Below are 23,552 nucleotides of genomic sequence, written 5' to 3'. Positions count from 1 at the left end.
CTTAAAAGACAGTGTCATTTCAAACTCTGATGTATATACTTTGCTGCATTTTTACTTTGAACTTTTTTTGTAGACATCTACTTGTGAGATGTGTGGAAGCCTGAAGTTCTTTTGGGTTATGATGACTCATTCACCATGAATGTAATGACTAATGTGACATTCCAGTTTATTTTAAAGAAAACCGAACAAATAAAGACATTTACAGCTTTTATTCTTTCTTCTGCGATTCAGTTGTACAGTGTATGTGCACTGTTAATCTCAAAACCCTTCTTTCTTAGTCTCTTTGATCCAGCTGATTCTGCTAGGAATTAAAGATACTGTTTACTAAGTCACTACTCTAATATTAAAATGTTTTTCTAGTTATATTAGTAGTCAGATGATGCCCAAGTCTGATAAGGGAAACTGTTTTGAGCCTAAAATGTTTGTCTCTTGTACTTTTTTTAAAAATCTTACCCATAGCTGGTATGCTTTCTGGATTGAATGTCTGAGTTGAAATACTTTGCAATTAAGTTGTCCAGGTTGTTAAGTGCAAAACTAGTATTTCCATTTCTGTCCCTGCTCTACTTGTCTATGTGGAGTATTGATAGTGCTCTAGACCTGGCAAAGGAAGAAGGAAATTTAAAAAAAAAAAAAAGTGTAAAGGATTAAAACTGTATCATAGCAGACAGTGTGATGCCTTTTCTTTTAAGCAGGGACTGAATGATGGTCAGATTTACCTGTAAGGTAAATCCTCTGAGAACATAACTGTCATCCCACCTGCCTCTTCCAAGAGCCAGTAGTATGTTAAAGTGCACAGGGGAGCAGTATCAGTGGAGGAAAATGTATACTTGGGAGAAGATTATGAAGGCTTGGAATAGGTGTGTTGTTACTGTTTTGGTTTAGGTTTTGTTTGGTTTTTTTTTATTTGTGTTTTCTTTTGGGGGATTTTTTATTTTTTTTTTCCCCCAAATGAAAATTATGAATTCCCCTCCACCTTATGCAGAGATATGAATGTAGGGGATCCTGAATGTTCTATGCGTGCCACAGCAGCTGAGCACTTGGACTGTGCTGTTCTGTAAGTCATGTGGGATCAAATCTTGGGATTTGGAAATGATTTGGAAAAATCTGAGATCAGTTTTCTAAGTAAACTGAATTAATCAATTTCTAAATAGTTAAATTGGAAATAGGCATGCCAACAATTGTGTATTATATCCACAATTGTCATGGCCTGCTTTAGAAAATATTTTTTATTTTAAACATATTAATAAATTAATAAAAATATTATGTATCAAAACAACAAAAAATACATAAAAACACACATAAAGAATATTTTAAATAGGAAAGCAAGTGCATGTGTTAAATAATTACAGAAATGGATAGTGTACTCTTAGCAATGATTTGACTTAAGCACTTATTTTCATGGCTAAAGTCTGTGAAGTTTATCCCAGAAAATCAGGTTCCCTGTAGCTGTTTTGTCTGACAGCTCCACAGTGTGTTGAGTAATACAGTATAGATATTTTGAGTGTCATGTGGTGATATAATAAGAAGGCTCAAAATAGATGTAATGTCAGACTTCGCAATTATCACATCTGGTGTGTGATAGGACTTCATGAAGAGAATCTCAAGCTTGCTATCCCTTGGTAGCTTTTTTCATGTTTGAGGAAGATATGTATTGATACCTATGTCTGTATAAGTAGTACCTTTCTATTATATTATCTTTTGTGATTATTTTCTTCAGAAGTTCTTGCAATACACACCATTTTAATATTCTAATGAGCTCAATTTAACGTATATCCAGAATACTAAAATATGGGCTTAAATGGATTCAGATATTCAGTTCTCCTGAATATATATATTCAGGAACATAAGTGAGCACAGCAGGAAGCGTGATTTGATAACCAAGGGCTTTTAAGGCCTGGAAACATAGGTTTCTTTACACGTATTACAGAATTTGGAGAGAAAAAAGATTTATTGGTTTTGCAATAAGTTTCTGTGTAAACATCAGATGTCTTGTGTGTCTCAAAAGTGGCTGAAAATTTTAAGAGAAAAGAAAATACAAGTCAGATTTTCCAGGAATGGGGAGAGTAGCATAGATATTAAGTAAAGAGCTTGTCTTTAGAAAATTTAGCTAAAACATTTGGCATTACAGAAAAACAAAAGCTGAAGGCATAAGTTTTCAGGAACCATACTCCTGCCTAAGATCTTTATGCATTTTTTTATGTTGGTGGTAGCTTCATTGCAAGTGACCTATGCAGTGAGTGCTCTAGACTCGTAGGTCTAGACTAGACTCTTTCCACACCTTCTGCAGATGTGCTAATGCAAACCCTCACTGAAGAAATGTGCTGTAGATCAAGATTGTGGTGTGCTGGTGCAGTACAAAGAGCAAAAAGACAGTTCCTCCCATAAAACTCTCACTGCTGCAGCATAAGACCAAAAGCATGAATATTCTAGCTGCTGTCAAGTGTGTGGTTTGGACTTAATTTTAAGACATCTTGGCACAAGAGAGTTTCTTAATGAGGAGTTGGCAAGAGGATTAAAAGACAGACTTCTGAAGTGTTAATAAGCTCCCCCCAAGCTTGAAAAGCAGCTGAGAAAGAATGAAAATGCTGACATGAAACTAGTGGTTTGAGGCTGGTATCATAGGCCAACCAGAAGTGGGAGTCATCGTCTTGACTGCCATGGAAAGAGTTCAGTGGGGTGAGGATAGGCTGCAAGGCTCTGAACCTGTCCATGAAGCAACCTGTGTTTGGTGGGTAAAGCCGTCAGTGGAGAGAACTATAGAGGAGAATGGTGTCTTCCTACAAAGGTTTTTTTTACCAAAAGATAAAAATGAGGAAAATCATATTCCTCAAAACCAGTGAGTGAGTTTTCTAGTGTGGATTTGTGGAGCCCTTAGAAGATAATTTCAAGCAACTTACGTCTGATTATATTGTAGGTGGCTAGCAAAAATTAAGTCAACGCATGATTCTGTGGTCAGGCAAATCTCTGTCCATGATGATTCTAGCAAAATATTTTCAATATTAATACTTAACTATTTCAGTGCTTAGTAGAGAGAGCAACAAGAATGAAAATATCTCAAACTCTTACAGCTTACTTTGAGTAACTTCTCAGGTAGATTTGAAACAATATTCTTTCATCTCTCCTTTGACCTCTCAAAACTAAAACATAGTCCATCCTCACCCTGAACAAAAAAGGGCACCAAAAAACCTATAAAAAGCAATCTAGGAGATTTGGGCTTGAAGGAATTTAATCACTGGACTTTTGTCTCTTGACTTTTCCTTCAGTGTTTTGTTTTTGTTTTAGGCTACTATATTTGGCTTTTTTCCAAAGGAGTTTCCAATTACAGAAAGAGTTCTCTAACAAAGAATGTTTCCAGGGCAGCAGATGTTTCACTCATTACATAATACTGAACATAGCTAACCTTTAAAGCTTTCAGCTGGGGCAGTAAGTGCATTTTATAAAGTACTCTTCTTGCTCTGAGAAATATGTTGTTATTATTAATAAATTTTCTCTCTTGAATTATTTTCTTTGCAGTCTTTGGAGTAGTTGCCATCTTCTGTTACGTGAACGAAGAGTTTGGGTACAACACTGATGAAACAAGATTAAACTGGTTTATTAAATGAGTGTAGCTGGACTGCTTGCTGATTATCATTCTTCCTGTCTCACATCTTTTCCATTTCTGTTTTCTGTCCTTGGCAATAGAACTTAATTTACTGGTACCGGACTTGTCTCCATTGATTCCAGCTGCTTGTCGAGACTGTGTAGGTCAGCTCAGAGTTTGGTTTTTGGCCTCCCATGTCTATAACTGTTCCAATTTTTATACCATTGGACAACTTGATATTACTGTATAATAGGAAAATTTAAACTGTTAAATAATAATATACTAGAGTTAGTCTGGATAGTCCAGAGTAGGTTGGGTATTTTTTGGATTTAGGGTTTTGTGGGGTTTTTTTTGTTTGTTTGGGGTTTTTTTTGGTGGTGGGGGTTTTTATATGTGTGGTGGTGGGTTTTTTTTTGTGGTGGTGGGTTTTTTGTTTGTTTTAGAGGGGGATTTTGTTTGATTGATTGTTACTTTGGTTTTGGTTTTGTGTTGTGTTTTGTTTTCTTTTTCTCTTCACTTAAAATTTTTCAGAGTGACAAATTTTTATAGTCCTGAGCTTCCTGGATTACAGTGTCTATTAGCTTAGTGATATTTTCAGTCATTTATAATTCATAAGTATCTGTTCAAGTTGCTATCACAAAAGTTTGCTTCTGAAAGCTTTGTTATGTTTGCTACTGGCATTTATGTCATCACGTCATTGCCCCATTGTTTTGTAGCAATGGTAACTGGTTTTGCTGACAATCAGAATAAATCAGACTGAATGTACCGCTCTGCTTCCTTAGACAGAGTCTTAAATTGTCAGTATTCTGTTTTTGTGTCTTTTCTGAATAAATATAATTTATTAGAAATACAGCTCAAAATTTGGAGCTAGTTTCCTCACTTCCTTTGATAATCTTTGCTCCAGCAATCTAAGGAATTGCACACAGGACAGGAAAACTTAGAAAATGCAAAAAAAATTCAAGGTAATGGGGAACAATAATATATTTTGTTAAAGGCCAAAGTGCTCTCCATTTTTTCTAAAGCATGTCTGAAAAACATGACTTCTCAGTAATAAAATGGATGCTTAAGTGGCAAACTGTATATGACTGAGAAAACTAGAGATTTATTGCTATCTAATTATCAGATTACAATACTGGATTTGCAAAGTCAGTTCATTTCATCACTACCTCTTCTGTAATGCACACTGTTGCATCATTTAAAAACCATGATTTGAAATTGAAAAGGAAATCTACACTGGGAGAATATCTTCCTGTTTCCTGTTATGTGAATGATGTATTTGTTAGTGACTCTCATGAAAATATTAGTTACAAATCCCCAAAGAGAGACACCAAATACCTGTCATAATTGAGTTTTAAAAGATTATGGTTGTCTTTAGTCATAGAAGAAATTATAATTAAATATGTGAAAAAGATCTTTTGATTTCCCCCCTGTGGTGTTCTAGCCTTCTGTCTTTGGGTAGGAAGTATGTCTGCTAATTTGATAGTTAAGATTTATTTATTTAATCAATTTATAAAATGCAGTTTGTTTTTCAGTATTAGCTGAAGAACTGTGTATGACATACCAGAAGCTTAAAGCAGAAGTGACTTTATTTTCAAACATTCACAGTTTGCAGAATTCTGCTGCTCTGAGAACTGTTTTTTGTAAAGTGAACGCAAAAATCCCCCTACTATTTCATCAAATTATTTCTAGGCTTGGTGCCTTTGATTCCCTGGGAATAACTTACCCGAGATGATTTGCTGTAATATTTTTTCTTGTTTCCTACTTTAGTGCCCTGATCTGTTTGGAATGCTTTAGAAAACTTTCCCACCAAGTTGATTACATTCAGTTTGTGCCTGATTTTTGTGTTCATATGCTGTCAGAAAACAGTCTGGTACACTAACAGCCAGTGCAAAGTCAACATTGTTTTCTTTGCATCTGTGCAAATTTGCAACACTTTAGCTATCTGACACAAAAAACCAGTTTAGATTATATTCAGTACAGGACCTTGATACAATTTGCTTTCTGGATGAAGTTCAATTAACTCATGAAAGCGGTCTTATTTTATCTTTCACCTTGAACTTAAGTTTATTTTTCCAATGTTAGAGGCCTCTGTAAGATAATCAACTTGTAGGTTTTAATATTGCATTTGTGCCACTATTGCATTCTCAAATGTTTCCAAGAAAACTTCTAGGAGGGAATGGTTCTATATTTTTATACGTGCATGTTCAGACTAAAATGCATGTGACATCCAGCCATTCTTGTTCCACAGCTGGTTGTGTTAAGACAGGTAAAAGGTGGGCATTGCATGTCTGTGAAGTTATTTTTGCAACTCTGTTTTTTCTAATACTCACATGATTTAGACAAGGGACTGTTACTTCATTCAATAATTTTCATGACAAATCATGACAGTGCGATATGCAATCCAAAAAAGAAAGTTCTTGAAGACATTTCTAATAATTGTTTTCCTCTTGCTGTGAACTGTCCATGGCTAATAATTTGTGGTCTTTTTTTTTTTTTTTTTCTGTTTTAATCCTGTCCAGTGCTAATGGTGTGCTTGAAGTAATGTTACCTTACCTTGTCTTTTGCTGTGGTGTGTATATAAGTGTGGGTGTGGGTGTGGTGGGGGTGGTGTATGCACTGTATAGTCTTACACATTGTAAAGTGTGCTTCAGAGAACTTACATATAGATGTGTGTGTAACTTTCCTGTGTGTTGCAAGTGACACCTGAAGTGTTTGATATCCACATTGTTTCATCTGAATCACTTACCTTTGCTGAATAGTTTGTAATCATGGAATCATAGAATTAACTGGGTTGAAAAAGACCTCTGAGATCATCAAGTCCAACCCTTGATCCAACTCCACTGTCATTACTAGATCATGGCACTCAGTGCCACATCCAGCCTCGTCTTAAAAACCTCCAGGGATGGTGAATCCACCACCTCTCTGGGCAGGCCATTCCAATGTCTGATGACTCTCTCTGTAAAGAACTTCTTTCTAATATCCAACCTAAACCTCCCCTGGCAGAGCTTAAGCCTGTGCTCTCTTGTCCTACTGCTGATTGCCTGGGATGTTCCATTCTGTAGTTATTTTAAGTTACCTGTGATGCACAGGCAAGGTCTGATTTCTGCTGTGAAGGTGAAATCATAAGCTGCAGTTGCATACTTGCCTGAGTAGAAATGGATTTGCTTAAAAGTGACTGTGATACAGACAAGCACACTGATGTGAGCAGTAACAGTGAATGTATGCTGGAATGGACAAGAAAACTGGGCTGCCAACTGCACTATGTTGGTTGTTAAATTACTGGTGGCTGTCTTTGCACTTTTGGTGTATATATGAGCCTGTATACATAAGTATGTGTGTGTGTGTGTATATATATATATATAAAACTATACATATATGTGAGCCTGGATACATAAGTGTGTTAGAGTCATAACTGTATTTTGTGTTTAAAAAAAACCCAACAAACGATCTGAAGTTTTGATTGCCAAGTATAGTCCATGAGTGCATTTCTCATTCCTTTTCAAAGTGATTTCAATTATTAACTTCCATGTCTTGAAATCCTGCTAAAAAGAGACAAAATTTGAGGCAGTGAGAACAAGGGCAGTCATTCAGATTAATTGCATAGAGTTAACATTGAGAAGCACCTTTACTGTGTTATTTCTGTTGCTGTATAATACAGTTAGGAAATAGTTAAAAATTGTCACCATCCCTTATGGATCTGTATGGACACTGGGGTTTGTAATTCCTCAAACAGTATTGCTCACGTTTTTAAACAGAATTCCAGTTGTTGTTTTCAGTTTATTTGGCTTAAACTGAAGTATCTTTATAGATTTTAAAAATAAGGTCTTTCATGGGACTTGTATGTTGGCTTTTTTTTCAACATATCCTGCACTGTCACCATGCAACATGAAGGTAACACTTTTCAGTTTTAGATTTTTTTTTCCCCTGAAGGTATGTTACAATAAAAATCACAAGTGTTGAGTTTTTCTGTTAGTCTTGTGATGTACAAAAATCTGCTTGTGGAAAATAGAGGACAATAGCTTTTGAATTTATTCTTAGGAAAAGTTGCTGTGATAAACTTATGATATGTTTGTTCTCTTGTCTATTAAGAGTAGCAGTGTTCATAATTTAGTCTCTGTCTTTCCAAAGCTGTTGCATTAAAGAAGATCGCTATGACTATATTAAGCTGTTACTTTCAGGTCTATTTTGAGTGATCTGTTGCTTTAAATCGTTCTGAAACTGGAGAACAAATTCTTGAAGAGCTGACTTGTAGTGTTTATTTGAAACCTTACTTATCCATGTGGAAAATGGACTGTTTTGAGAGACTCAGAACATTTTGAAAAACTTGCTAAATGTTGTGCTGACATATACAAGGCTTTTGTGCCAAGTTTCTTAGCTGAATTGTCTGATGACTCCGACTTTTGCCTGCCACATGGTACACAGGGTTTCTGTGAAGTAAAACATAGCCATGGCAAACAGGGAAATAACATGGACATAAGTGTATGCTCCTTAGCAAACAATTGCTATGGTTTTATTCCTGCCCCCTGGTAAAAATTTAGGAATGGGTTCTCTTCATTTGCATTCTAATCTTTCAAATCTTAATATTTAATTTTTTCTAGTGCTTTTAAATTTTTCTCTCTGTTTTCCCAGGAAAAATAAATTCTCACTTTAAAACATATTTGAGGACAACATTAGTGCAATTCCAGGAACTACAGCTGTGATTAAAAATACAGACTCTTGTGAGATTTTTGACGTATGCTGTTATCATAACTGGGTTTTTTTTTCTTGTTCTCTGTGCTAAAAGTAAATGTGGGTCATGATTGTAACATTGCATCAAGAGAACATGGTACTGAATGGTGTGAACATGACTCAGGTAATAAAAGGCTGGAACATTCAACAAATGTTTTGGGTTTAAAAAAATAAATTATTAGGATGCCAACCATTTTGCTAGTTTTAGCAGCTTTTCCCGGTAATTTTATTTCTTACATGTCAAGTACAAACAGTTCTTTGCAGATTACAAGATATTCTGGCTCAGGACTCTTTTTTGAGAGGAGCGTGGAGAGGTTGGTTTCTTTCTTTCTTTCTTTGTAATTCTATGAAAAGTCCAGGCATCTGAGAGGCAGACTGAAACGTGTTCATGGTTTTATGATTAATCCAGTGTAAGTCAGTGCTGCTGCTGAAAGGGGCATACTGCTGCTGCTTTCGTGCTGACACAGGGAATCGCTGTAGAATTGCTCTGGTTGAACACTGAGTAGTCTCTGCCAGGCTAGCATTCAGCCAGAGCAATTTCTTGTTCCAGTTCATTACAAAATTGCACAAACTATAGTTCCAGACAGAAGTGAAGGTGGAAATGAGCAGTGGCAGTATGAGAAGGGACCTTTTAACAGAAATACCAGTTTACAGAAGACGAAGTTGAAGCCATTACCCCTGATTTTCTTTCTGACTTGATTGCCTGTAAGGGGCTTTATTGCTCATTTCATGTTTTTTATGACAGTAAAAAGGGTAATCTGGTGCAAGTTCTGTATCTAAATGTGATAACAAAGTGTCGCAAACGCACGACAAGAAGCTTCGCAAGTAGCTATGGCTCTGGAGTAATTTTCTTGTTCTTCAGGAGAAGTTGCATAACTGTATGCTAAAATTTCTTAGTAAATGTGCAGGATGGCTAATTGATTTTTCCCTCAGTACTCAGTACACTTATTATTCAAAAACTTTAGAAGTATTGTAAACTGTGAAGATGAGAAATACCTTTTTAGTATAATTTCAGTAAGAAAGAGCAGGATAAGAAGAGGAAGATGGTAAACCAGGTTGTAGGAAACAGAATTACACTGCCTCCACCAAACCACCGTTCTGTTAGCAGAGGCCAGTATTTCTGCAGTTACCAGACTAGGGCATTCTGATTTCAAGAACCTTCTCAATCTTGGTGCACTTATTATTTGTTAATATCTATGGACCTTGATTGCTGGAACCTTTGCAGCTGTGGCATTCCTATTTTCAAAGATGGGAGCCAGACTGCCATTATTTGGTTAGCTTTGTAGATGGGATCCCCAGAAATCTGGTGGTAGAAAAAAAGGGATCTAAAGCAAGGTGGTCCGTATCTTCCTGTAGGGGTACAACAGTATGCAGGTTAATTGCTTGGCAACCACTGTTTAAATACTTCTTACACATCTTCTAAAAATACAAGTATTTAATGAGAATCAAGTACTTGAAATTATACTTGAGATACTTGAACATAAGCTGCCAGCTAGTTTGTTCTTAATAAAAACTTGTGTTTCACTGCTTTAACATGATATGCTTAGTGAACATTGGTGATGTTGGAAGAACTACTATTTCCAGATCTGGAATGTGCAGCTGAGCAGTGATGTTTGCTGCCTGATCAGCTGATGAAATGTGGGTTTGGATGAGTGATTTTTGTAAATGGCTTCCAGATGTTACAGTTGCCAGCTGAATATTCAAGACTGCACTGATAGGTCTAGGTTATGAAACAAAATGGATGAAATGTGCAGAAGATAAAGTACTGAGCCTGTATTTGCAATTGTTCTCTGTGTCTCTCTCTCTGTGTCTCTCTCTCTGTGTCTCTCTCTCTGTGTCTCTCTCTCTGTGTCTCTCTCTCTGTGTCTCTCTCTCTGTGTCTCTCTCTTTCTCTCTCAAAAAAAGAGAACATGATTCTATAGTGAAATTGCTCATAAGCATTGGCAGGAAAATACAGATGCTTTTAGATTGGGATATCTGCATTAATTTATAATCTGTGAAGAGTTTGAATGGTCTTACAGCGAACACAAAACAGTTTTCTGTGTAGCTGCTGTGTCAGCAGCTTTGAATTATCCTTTATCTCGCCCTAAGCATGACTGTTACAGTACTGGAACTGAAATTTAATTGCTGACAGTATCTTTCAATATCTTTTTTGAGCAGCAGAAGTCAAAGATGTTTTTGGAGTCTCCCTAGAATTTTCAATGTAGGAATTTTTCTATTTGCAAAAATTTCTTCAAAAGTTCTAAATCCTTATAGTTGTTGAGGGAAGGGGTTGCGTTTGAAAGCAGAATGTTTGATTTCTGTCTCTTTATTTTCCCCAGGAAGTACTGACATAACCATGATAGAAGACAAAGGTCCACGGGTGGCTGACTATTTTGTAGTGGCAGGGCTCACTGATACAGATACGGCAACCCTGCTGGACCAAGAAATAAGCCGACATGAAACAAAGTCAACCGGTCCAAAGGCTCCAATTACTGACATTGCTGTGATAATTAAATCGGCTGGTGAAACAGTCCCAGAGGGATACACCTGTGTTGAAGCCACTCCTACTGCCCTTCAAGCCAACTTAAACTATGGAAGTCTAAAGAGTCCTGAACTTTTTCTTTGCTACAAGAGAGGGCGGGACAAACCACCACTTACTGACATCGGGTGAGATTTCTACCACAGTTCAGTTCCTCCTTCCATAATGATCAAATATTACTCTTCATAGGTGATGAAGAAAACAGATGTGAGAAAGCTTTTTAAAAATGCACTGTTTGAATCTGGAATAGGTTGAACAAAGTGTCAGTCTTTTAGTGAACTTATCTTTTTAAAATTAATGGTAATGTTTTACTTTAGAAGATCAGAGAGAGAGAGAGTGACGAAGCAAAGCAAATATGAAAATCAAGTTCTCTGATGCAGTTTTATGAAAGGTGAGAAAATAGCACAAAATTAATTTATAGAAATAGTATAGTCCAAATCCAGAAATATTAACATACTTAATCTGAAAACAGTGACTTCAGGAGACAAAAGTTACCACCTTGTGGAATTCAATTTAATGCTCATAGTAAAAGATACAACTTAAGAATATATAAGGACATTTTAGAACTACTGGGGATATAATGAGAAAGAGAAAATAGAGCATGGGTGGGGGTGCTGTTATGATTATGGCAAACTAAGGAATGCATGTGTTTTTCCTTAGTTACTAAATAAATATTAAACAGTAGAGTAAAAGTCATGCATCTCTATGTAAACTATCATAAGTTTAGTTTTTTCATTTATAAGCTTAAATACATTAGGCATAAAGCCTATGCATACCATTTTTGGCCTGTAGTTTGAGTGCCAACTGACAAGCAGAGTCCAGTCAGGAGGAGACTGATACTGAAATCTTAATAATGAAAGTAGTTTCATCGTACGACAGTTTTCTCTAAGAGCTACAGTTCAGGTTAAATAATTAACCTGGTACATGCTAATTTCTGTTCATCTTGCTCATCTAAACGATGTTCTAATTGTCTTCAGCAAAACTGATTTTTAAAATAATCTTTTTCTATGAGTGTGAGTGGCACTGCGAGAAGAGATATTGCAGTGTGAAGTTATTCTTTGAATGGTAGTTCTAACAGAAGGAGGAATTTTTACAGTAAGAGATTCCACAAGGGAATTGCTGAACAACCAGTCTTTGGCATGTGGCTTTAAGGAAGCAACTTGACTAGCACGTTTATCTTTGTGTCTCCCACAACCTTAGGAGCTTGAATGCCTGGGTAGATTTTGTAGGGAATACCTGCTAAACAAAATACACAAATAGTTGGCTAAGATGGTGATATTGGGCAAATAGTATTTCTAGTTAGTATTTGATCTAACTAATGTGTCACACCTAACACATTGTGGGAGGCTTTTCTCTCTGAGCAGTGATGCATATTTTCCCCCGGCTGTTCCTTCTGTTTTGCAACTATGTGCAAGAGATGGTTAGAGCAATCTTTTTTTTAGTGTATGTAAATTCCAATGTGTTCAAATGGAAGTGGCGTTTGAGTAGGAGATGTATGCACAGTCTGAAGGCTAGTTTATGCTGTTCTCTATTATTTTAATTAAAAACCCAAATGTGACAGAATCTTTTACCTTTAAGCCTGTCTGACATGCTGAGTGAACATAGTAGGTGGAGAAAGAGTACATCCTTTCTTGTCCTTTGAAAGGGTATAGTGCATGGTCCTGTGTCAAGGTTGTTAGTATTGTATAAAAATGGGTTATGTTGTAGTCCAGGCATTCAAATGATTCTTGAAAAGTGTTTGTGTGTGTCTGCGTATTTCTTTCTGTTAGGGAAAGTAGTTAAGCAAATGCTGTTTGAAGAAGAGAGAGGTTGGGGCTGTGCTCTGCCGTTTCTCTGCTATGTCCTTGAGTTCTGTATTTGTCTGCCCTCCATCCTTGTTCCTTCCTATCTGTCCTCCTGTTGCTTGCAAATACAATACCACACTGTAACATGAAGTCAGGAAATGGTGTGAGTTTAATACTGCTCCAGTGTATATGTAGAGGTAAGTGTTGCTTTCATTTTCATTTTGCTTTTGAGGAGAGGTGACCCCACTGTTACAGTCTTGAGCACTGGTCAGGCCCTTAAGTATTATTCTGAGAATACTTGCAAACTTCCTAAATGGAACTGCTGGAATTGTCTGATTAATGCTGTTCCTTCTCAAAAGCTGTTGGCTGACAGATGTTTCTGGAATAAATTTGTATTTTGGATTTTATTTAAAATACGTGAAACTGAATTGAAACTTCTGTTTGGAGACTGCTCTGTTAAAAGTTTTCTTCAGATTAAGATTCTGATTGGCAGTGATGTGAAAAGTTCATGTAAACTCTTTATGCACAATTAATGTGACCTGAGAGCTGCTGCCATTGTAGTTGTTGGGACTCTGTTTTTGTTGGTTCTTTTTTAACTTCGTTAAGTAGGTAACCCAATAAAAAGTGGAAAATACATGTTCTTCCAGAACATTAGTTAGTTTAGAAATGATTTGATTAGCATGTACTTTCTCAGTACATATCTTGATAGGTAGTGTATTAAAACTAATGTTTCAGTTGGAAATGCTGGTATTAGGCTGGTTTTGAGCCTGAGATTACACATTGTTTTAAATGTTTTAAATGAGTCTGATGATCAGACTCTCTACAACTGAAACTCTTGTTAAAGATTATCATCGTACATGAACTAGTTGAGTAAATTTCTATGGGAGCCTGGTAGCTACATCACTATACTGCCAACTTACGTGATTTGTATGCTTTTTTAAAGTTCTAGTTCATGTATATGATCAGTGCTATAACAAGATATGTGTTCGTTTTATTGAGTCAGAATAAACAGTAATATTTCTGTATTCCAGTTTAAAGATGGGAATAGTATTTAAGTAATATTGAAAGTTTAATTATATATTTATTTTTTTAAAGTTCTGAGAATGATTGGATATGAAAACTTTTTTTGGGGGGGGGGCTTAGACACATAACTTTTTGAAGTTTTCAAATACATACTTACTTGTAGTCTGCCAAACATTTAACCAAGGGTATTTTGGGACAGTAAATATGTATTACCTGCTTATTTTTTATTTTGAAATTGTGAGGGACTACGTGTGGGAAGCTGGAGATCGCAAAATACAAGATTTTATTGTATTACCTTTATCCTTAATCTTGTAATGATGAAAACTGATTTGCAGCTGGAATTACTGTGTACATATTGCAGAGAACTGAACCACTTGTTACTTGGGTGTTGAATGGGAGATAAAGCTTGCCCTTTAATAGCATCTGTGCATTAAAAATGTTCAATGATGTTTGTTTTGACTTCCACATTTCTTCTCATAGTGACTTCTCAATAGCTTTATATTTGGAAAAGGAAAGCTTTAGCTCATTTAGCTACTGTGAAGCTGTAAAGGATTTTTCATTTTTTACTAAGAATGCAGTGATCTAAACTAGTGATCTTGCTAAAAAAAATAAAATCCATGCACCATATAAATGTTGTTGTACGGCCACACAAGATATATTCCGCTTTCTAGGAGTACAAGCAACTGTAGTTATTATTTCTTCCTTCTCTGCAGAGCAGGGTTTTAGTTTGTCTCCCTGCTCCGTTGTCCTAAGGAGTGTTATTCAGACTGTGAATGTCACTTATTACTGTGTTTGGATTAATTTTTTTCCTGGAAAAATTCATCTAGGAAGCATTCTACCTTGTTCTTTTCCAAGAGTATTTCTTAAAAACAAACCAAACCAAAGCCTACCAAAAATACCTCTCCAAAAAACTCTCAAACAGAACAACAAAAACCCCGAAACAACCAATTAGAAACAAACAAAGCCCCAAACCGAAATAAAAAACCCTACCCACAAAAAAACCCCCAGATAAAGACAAGTTTTAAATGATTTACCAGACATTTTAGTGATGAAATTGTCAGGTGTCGTGTGGAAGCAACTTAAGGCTTACTTTGTATTTATTTTTTCATAGTGCAGCATTCCTACTAGTTCTATAACTAAATCCTTTTCAGTGTGTCTTGGTTTTTATTTTTCCATAATTCTCATTTGTTCCCACAGAGAATTCTGTATAATTTTAAAGATTTTGAAGCAGTTTCTTTAACCTCAGGCACTGCATGATGAAAGATAGTATGCACATTACAAAGATAAATGCACATTAGAAAGTTGCAATGATGACATAGGGTGCTAATGCATGGACAGTTTCTCTGAAATTGCTCAAGTAACTTCATATATATTTATTTCCTTCATGTCTGCAGAGTTCTGTATGAAGGGAAGGAACGCATAATTTCAGACTGCGAAGTGATCCAAGCTACTCCTTATGGTCGTTGTGCTAATGTGAACAACAGCTCAGCTTCTTCTCAGCGGATCTTTATCACGTATCGAAGGGCTCCCGCAGTACGACCTCAGAATTCATTGGCAGTGACAGATATCTGTGTTATTGTTACCAGCAAGGGAGAAACTCCTCCTCATACATTCTGTAAAGTTGATAAGAACTTAAACTGTGGTATGGTGAGTATTTATAAGCTTGAGTCGCTTTTTTTCTCTTTTTAACCCAACAAATACACCTAAAGGAGTAGCTTCTTGAACTTTTCATAGCACTATTATAATTGTTTTCTATCACTACATTGTAATTCATTCTTCATAACATGTTGCTTTGATTTCCTGTGTTGTTGGAAATTACTGTTTCATACTGATTACTCATGTCTTTCATTTGCATATGCTTGTCTAGGTGCTATTTAGGAGTGCACTGGAATTTATTTATTTTTTTTTTAATATTATCTCTCCTCCACCCTTTAGTGATGCTGACAGTCAGGATGAATCAAACACTTTTTTCTTAGTTGTTAATAATGCCTGTCTTCCTAAGAAAGACATTATAAGAATGATAATTACTGCTTACAGTTTCTCCATGTGCTTTGCTTTAATTGGTTCTCTTTTACTTAGTCTGTTTTGCATTTAGTTTACTCAGGCTGGAATAAGTGGGGTTTTTGAATGGTAGAGCATGTTTAGAGAAGCTGCAAAAATACTATGTCAATAACCAGTTTATGGAAGTATGATAGAAGCTTCAAGTGATGAATATTAGAATTTCAGTTCCCCAGTGAGGTTCCTGTAAGATTCTGCTTTTAAATAACCATAGAAATGTAAAGCCACAAATTTAGCTTGTTCTTTTGTTGGAATAAATCAGGGAGTAGTGTGGTGGTGTCATTAGTTTATGTAAATCCTGTAATCTCTAAAAAAATGAGAGAAGAGTGAAATCTCGTTTTTGTCATTTGCATGCACTCAGTGGCCAACCAGACTGTATTTCAGTGTTCCGTAATGCTTTTTATTAAAATGTCTGACTTGTTTGTAAGTGGGAATATATTCCAATGCCTATATTTGATTTCTGTTGCCTTTTGTTATCTTTGCTGGTTCTGAGATGAAACTTTTGTCTTCCAGTGGGGTTCCAGTGTATACCTTTGTTACAAGAAGTCTGTGCCAGCTTCTAACTCTTTAGCGTATAAAGCTGGTACGTAATTTTAGAAACTGTCTAAACAGAAGGATTTAAATGCTTTGTTGAAATAGAATAATAATTTTAAAAGCTTAAGGACTGTCTGTTAGAATTTTGTTCCTAGAGGATGTCAATTGAAATTAACTCCTGTAATGCCTTCTTTGCTCTCCTCACTTTTTCCTGGGGGAAAAAAAAAGTCTTAATAAGAATAGCATTTTCCTGTATTATTTTAGTTCTTATCGTGGCTTGGTAGATTAGAAGCTTTAGCAGAAACCTTAGCAACTATTTCAGATGCAACAAAAGACAAAACTTGTGTTGGTGGTATTGGAGAAGGAGTAACTAAAAGTTCTGTTCAGCCTTACTCATATTTCTTTTTATGTCTCAACATCTTTCATTTTATTTGAAAGTTAAATGTGTTTCTTCCCTTCAGTTCCACAACTATTCTGTTGCTCCTTATTTGAGGAGATTGAAAAATATTCTGAACAATAAATGACAAGTCTGGCTTTTGTAAGTTTTTTAATGCATTGCTAGATGCATTTCTTTTTGTTTTTGAAGAAACCAAAAAAAAAACTTCCATAACTGTTTCTGCTCAGCACTAAGTGCACCAAATTCCTTTGAAAGGAGTAAACTACCAAACAGAAGTGAAAAGTATAGATAATGAAGTCAGTGTACCATAAAACAAGCTAGATGAGCAGCAATAGTAAACCAATGTGCCTATTTTTTACCAGCAAGAGTCTGAAAGCTGAATGAACAATTTGTTGAAACTGAACATAGTGTCTGAGAGCAGAACATGCAGTCATCTAGTTCATCCTATTTTCCATGAAGGTGTTACTACTGTTTTTACAGTAGATAATCACTTTCTTCATAGGAATTTCTTGTAATAAAATCCATTCCAGTGGCACATTTAAATAGCACATCAACCCAACTGGTTTGATGTAAAAATCTTCAGTGTGTACTGATTTTGAGCAGTTACCAAAAGGGTAAAATCAATCAGTAATTCATACTCTGTTTTCAAATGGTTGTTACTTGGATCACTTAGTCTGTCGTATGAGAGACTTTCTTCTTTGCAGATGTAATCTTCAATTATGAAGTCCAGATAATCATCAGATCTAGCTATATGTTTTGGAAAATGTATTGCTTATATTATTTAGGGCTTAGAACAAATCCAATTACTTTTCCTTTTCCCGTTCTTCAGGCTTAATTTTCAGATATCCTCAAGAGAACTATGAATCATTCCCACTGTCGGAATCTGTTCCTCTCTTCTGCCTTCCCATGGGAGCCACTATTGAGTGCTGGGACCCTCAAACCAAATATCCACTACCAGTGTTCTCAACATTTGTGCTGACCTGCTCTTCTGCAGAAAAGGTATGGCTCCACACTGTGAACTTGGTTTTTTCTTTTATTTCAGATAGCTGTTATGGAGATAGATAGAGATTGTTTCTTTTGTATTTTAGAAATATTACAAAATAAATTGTTAAATACTTCCCCTCTAAAATTGTATTTCTTAAGCCTTCATGTAAGATGAAAGTAAACCAAAAGAGGAAATAGATGGAAGAGTGTGTGCTGTTTAGTCCCGTGTAGGCTGAATCAGATACCCTTAATAAAAGTAAAACTCACAGCACATGGATTTCCCTGTTGTTTCAAGGAAGGAGTTTCTGGGAATGGAAGTGTACTCTGCATGTAAAATAGAATTTAGGATGTGTGTTAGCAATGTTTAAGTTGTTAAAAGTTTTCATATGGTTATGTTAAAAGCCACTTCTTTGTGAATTTGTGTAATTGGGCTCTGTAGGTGTTTATGCGCATGAATTGGAAACTAGTTACCAGAAAACAGGATTGCAGGGAGAGAAAGAATATATACTGAAAAGTGAATATGTGAAAGACTCCAATGATCTCCCAAGACTGGTGATCCTTCTGAATTTGTATGAAGAGACAGATTCAGAACACGATCTGTCTTCTGAATCTGTATAAGGCCACCAACACACAGACACCAAAAAGGTCTTGCATGACTTGACCCACATGTGGGAAGGCAGTGTCTGCTATACCTAGACAGATACTACAGGATTATAGGTACATCTGATGAAACTAGGGAACCTTACTTAGGATTGGTCTTCCAGGTGTTGTTTCAGCTTGCCAGCTGTGTGTGTCTGTGTTTGTGTGTGTGTGAACTACATAAGGGAATAAGTGAGTGTAATGTGTGAGTATCTTTCTGTGGTTAATAAACAGCAGTTTGGCTCTGTTACTGATAACAGCTCAACTTCCACTCTGTCTCACTCCCCTAATAAATTCCCTAATAGGAAAATTATATTTTTTTCCGTTTCCAAATAGGAAAAAGATATTTCTCCAAAATATTAACACTTCTTTTACAAGGAAGGATGCAGTGTTTTTCTTACCATGTCCTTTTGCTAAGCTTGGCAGAATAATTTGGTTAATTGTGAAACTTTGACAAATAGGAAACGAATATTGGAAGAGGTTTAGCTTGATAAAGTAGGTGAAATCAAAGCTAGAATAATTTTGTTGTTTAGTTTGGTAATGATAGGGGAATTTATTGAACACAAACATTTCATGAGAGTTGAGGGTTTTTTGGTTTTTGATTTTTCTTTACCCTCATGGTTAATGGATAGAGTTCTCTCACAGCATGCAGTTTGGTTCCTTCCCTTCAATTTACTGTGTAAGTATGTATATATTATATACACATATGTAAGTATGAATATTTTGTTGAGAAAAGTGCAATGAAAGTGGGGAGGAGAGACACGGGAGTCCAAAGTATTTTGTTTATAAGGATGCTTTCTGTGTTACATAAATGAAAAGTCATTTCATAAGCTACCAGCAAAAGCACTATAGTGTGTGCAAAGAGGAAAGACTTAAGGATGCTTCAGAAGTTATAACCCGATCTCCTGTTAAATACTGGGTCTGCTTAGCTGTTTTCCTTCATCTTTTAGGTGTACGGTGCTGCTATTCAGTTTTATGAGCCGTATCCCCGGGAGCTGCTAACAGAAAAGCAGCAGTCGCAGCTGGGTCTCCTGACAACTGTAGAGAGGAAAGTGATTACTTCCAAGTCCATCAATTCGAACAAATGCATCTGCCTTCTCTCACACTGGCCTTTCTTTGAAGCATTTCGAAAATTTCTTATGTTCATCTACAAACTCTCTGTCTCTGGACCTCATCCTCTTCCCATTGAAAAGTATGTAGAACATTTCTCAAGTTGTTGTGGGAGTGTAGTTATCAGCTCAAGAAATCATGCGATTTATGAATGTCACACTTGCCTAGTTGGTGTAGTTGATGCATCATCTTGCTTGCACTGTTTAGCTTATTTTGTACTGATAGAAATTATTGCTCTTCTGTTTAATAGTACTGGCTATTGCAGTGCCAGCAAGTTAACTGGATTTTACTTGGGATTTTTTCTTAAAATATGTCAGGTGTGTTTTCCTTTTTTTTTTAGCTACATCAAACGCAGAAAATGGCTGAGCTATGATACATGCTACGTTTGCAGTCCTGCATTTTAGCTTAATAAATATAAATTTCGGAATGCTGGAGAGTAGCAATGAATATGAGTGTCCAAGCACTGCAAGTAATGCAAATTGTTTGTGTGTGTGTGTAAAACCTCTGCAGAGGATGCTTTTCAGGGTCCTTAAAGTTTACTGAAATACAAAGTTATTTTCAAAACAGTGAGGCCGCTGGCAGTGAGGTATGTAGCTCCTCCTAGCAAAGTCTCTTTAAAAACTAGAATGGAGTTAGGCTGCCTGGGATTTTAAATGGCTTGCCTAAATGCCCTTGTATTCTTTCCTTTGACTTATCAGAAATTGTCAGTATTACTCACATTTCATGCTTGGAAATTGAATGGAGAGTCTTTGTTTCTGTTTCCGTTGGGCTCTTAAATGTATCACAACAGTAAATAAATCTTAACAGCCTTTCTAAAAGATGGTACAATATTAATTCCAAAATGTGGTTAACATTGTTTTGAGTCACTCATTACTCCCCAGTGCTGGTTTTCTAACATCTTGTCTACTTTGCAGGCATATATCCCATTTTATGCACAATATACCTTTTCCTTCACCACAAAGGCCAAGAATTCTTGTGCAGGTAAGCAAAACATTTGCAACTATTTTTAACTCCAGTAATGGCAAACCCTCTTTCTTTGGTTTCTTTCTTTAGGCTTTTTGCTTGGCTTTGAATACCCACCTGCTGGAAAGTAACAGGGAGGAGATAATTGGGTTGACCTTCTGTCTTGTGAATATAAACCTGGGACAAGTTAGCAAAGGAGACAGTTTCAGGCTTCAGGTGGTGTAGGTGGCAGCAGTGTCCTACTTGCACTTCTAAAATTTCTACCTCGTACTACCCTTTCATTGTATAGACACCATTTGTGTTATCTCACCGGTAGGGTTGTTTTCTAGCTTTCCCTCACTTGTCCATCCACTGCTGTGGATCAGAGTCTAGTCCCCTGGGGCATTGTCTGTTGTGTTTCTCTGTTTAATCACCTAGCAGCCACGATGTCCAACCCTGAGTCACAGACAATTTTCTGTTATTCTGAGAACTGTTTCAGTGACTGATACAAGCTCTGTTCACCTAGTGACCACAAGTCTCAAAGATTATCGCTGATATGTGACATTGTGTCTGTCTGCCAGGCAGTTCATGAGAGTATGGATATACATTTGTATTGGAATATTATACTGTATTACGTTTGGACTTGTCTGTACCAATCACATACTACTTTATGTGTTTCAGCTTTCTGCCCATGATGCATTAATATTGTCACAGCCAGTTTCTACACCATTGCCATTAAGGTATCATTCATTATTAATACTTTAAATGTATACTACTTGAAAAATTCAGGGGCAAACAGTAGTCAGTTGTAGAAGGAAGTCAAGTATCGTTAGACATTCTAAACAGAAAGTTCAGTATGCATTTATAAGGTTATAGAGTGTTGTCATCTGATCATAGGTGTGTCCGTTTTGGAAGTGTAATATCAACTAATTATCCTGAAATAAATATGAATTACCAGATTATTGTAGGAACTCTGAAGGAAATAGAAGGTGGCTATGAGGAAAAAAAATGCATGTATTTAAAGATCTTGTATTTGAGAACCTGTGTAGTAAGCAGCTTTGGGTTTGGTTTTTTTTTTTTTAGTAGTAATAGAGACTTGTTGTTTTGGGTTTTTTTCTTTTTTGGATCTAAGAGAGACAATTAGGTGAAATGTGTGAATGCACAAGTGCAAACATTTCAGAAATTCAAAAGTACACCTAAAAAGTCAGTATTTGTGATTGAAGGTTGATTGAAGGCAGTTTCTGTAAATACTGCCTGCATCTTCTGGATTAGAGCTCCCTGTGATAGTGACATGAGGTTTTGGTTTGATGGTGTTGTTGACTTTTGGTTTGTTTTTAAGTTAAAAACCAAAATATTCTCCCTTTTTATTCTCTGCACCCCAAAACATTATTGTATAATATTCTTTATGCAGAAGAATCCCGTATTTAATCACATCTGTTGCATAGGTACTTGAGTGAAAAATCACAACCAGCCACCAAATTGCAAAGTAACATGTAAGCACTTTTCTAAGAACAGATTTTACACCCCTGTGCTCTAATAGATATTATTGCAATTCCTAAATGCATACAAATGAAATGGAGTCTAAACAGTAGAAACTAAAGGCATTTTGCTATCAAAATGGTGGATTAATTTTGCTTGACTTGTATTAGAATTCGATACTGTGATTCTAAGATCAGATGGGTGCTCCAGTTCATGATTTTTGCCTGAGGTAACCCATCATACGAAACTGCTGGTGTTTCTGTTTAAATTAGCTGTTAACCAGTTAGATTTGTTTTACTGTTATGAAGACAAGATGCCTAGGTATCTATGAGAGAGAGTGCCTCAAACAACACAAATGCAGCAGTAGAATGGTTTAGTGTAACTTTCTTTAGCAATAGAATTTGAATTTGGCTTTTGTTGTGGTAGTATAAGTCTTATGGGAGCCCCTGGTGGTCTAGTGGTTAAGGGCGCGGCGCTGTCACCACCGAGGCCCGGGTTCGATTCCCGGTCAGGGACACTCCCCGGGCAGATGGAGCTCGTTAGCCCTATAATAAGGCAATTCATCTACGTCCTGAGGACCTCGCTGCCACCGTCCAAGCTCACTTGGCCCCAGCAGATGAAGCAAATGAACCTTAGGATTAAAGGATGGGCTCAGTTCCGCGCACACTGTGTCTCACCTGAAAAATCCAATGCGCAGGCTGGAAGGTGTAAAGACCTTCCCCGGATCTTCGCTTGTGAAGACTGGCCATTAATTAATTAATTAATTAATTAAGTCTTATAATGACATGAGAACTGTTAGATAGTTAGGTATTTGATGTGAGGTAATATTAGTACCATTCAACTAGTTGGTTCCAGCAGTTGTCAGAAGTTTAATAGTACTGACTTTTTTTTTTTAAACCTGGTAACATTCTTCTTTTCTTCCCCTTTCCGTGCACTCCTTAGTGGAGCAAACTTTAGCACTCTGCTTATGAATCTTGGACCAGAGAACTGTGCCACTCTGTTACTCTTTGTATTACTAGAAGGCAAGATCCTACTCCATTCTCTTAGACCAGCTGTGTTGACAGGAGTTGCTGAAGCTGTAGTAGCTGTAAGTACAAAGTGTTCTGTACAGCAAGGAGACAAATTGGTTTAAATACCACAGTTGTTACAAGGCTTTTTTAAATTAAAATTACTGATGTATTAGATGATAATTTTTCCCAGGAACACCATTTAATTCAAGAGCCGTAGCTAATAACTGTTAGAAAGGTCATAATTTTTGCATATCTAACTAAGAGATGTGCTGTATATAAGTGATCAAACTTGGGGACATTTTTCTAATAGTATTGCAAAGCTTTTAGCAATTTCATTTCAGTGTGCTGCTTGCTGCTTCTTGATTTTTATTATACAGTATCCGTTGTCTTGTTTTAATGTGTTAATTTAATTTTTCCTTCAGATGATATTTCCATTTCAGTGGCAATGTCCATATATCCCCCTCTGTCCTTTGTCTCTGGCCACCGTACTCAGTGCACCGGTTCCGTTTATTGTTGGAGTTGATTCGCGATATTTTGATCTGTATGATCCACCTCAGGATATTGTGTGCGTTGACTTAGACACAAACATGGTGTACATGTAAGTTCTGTGGAGATTTTACATTTATCTGTAGATGGAGAGATTGCTGAAAAGCTCAGGAGATAAAATTGTTTAATGCTCTTTCATCCAGTATGGTTTATTTCTTACTGTCCCCTGTTCTTTTCCTTGTTTCTAATGCTTCACACCAAATTAAAATTTATAAAG

The 23,552-nt window shown here is 36.3% G+C and overlaps 1 protein-coding gene across 5 annotated transcripts in view; it reads left to right on the top strand.

Moving 5' to 3' along the window:
- The window catches only part of DENND4C (DENN domain containing 4C), a 64,502-nt gene that overhangs the window by 6,030 nt on the left and 34,920 nt on the right, over positions 1-23,552 (top strand). For 3 of the 5 annotated variants that reach the window (XM_050329210.1, XM_050329211.1, XM_050329209.1), the window contains exons 2-10: positions 10,630-10,957; positions 15,031-15,283; positions 16,208-16,277; positions 17,455-17,624; positions 19,199-19,440; positions 20,273-20,339; positions 20,982-21,040; positions 22,722-22,866; positions 23,212-23,387. In XM_050329210.1, the coding sequence (XP_050185167.1) occupies positions 10,647-10,957; positions 15,031-15,283; positions 16,208-16,277; positions 17,455-17,624; positions 19,199-19,440; positions 20,273-20,339; positions 20,982-21,040; positions 22,722-22,866; positions 23,212-23,387 (1,493 nt within the window). In that variant the 5' untranslated portion in view covers positions 10,630-10,646. Of the gene's footprint in view, positions 1-10,629; positions 10,958-15,030; positions 15,284-16,207; positions 16,278-17,454; positions 17,625-19,198; positions 19,441-20,272; positions 20,340-20,981; positions 21,041-22,721; positions 22,867-23,211; positions 23,388-23,552 lie in introns of those variants that run through there. The other 2 variants (XM_050329213.1, XM_050329214.1) reach the window with 2 other exon arrangements.

The sequence above is a fragment of the Myiozetetes cayanensis genome, unplaced genomic scaffold, assembly GCF_022539395.1.
Source record: "Myiozetetes cayanensis isolate MyiCay16 unplaced genomic scaffold, myiCay2020 scf4, whole genome shotgun sequence".
NCBI classification, from domain to species: domain Eukaryota; kingdom Metazoa; phylum Chordata; class Aves; order Passeriformes; family Tyrannidae; genus Myiozetetes; species Myiozetetes cayanensis.
Note: the sequence above shows the minus strand (reverse complement) of the source record. Positions and strands in the feature narration are given on the sequence as shown.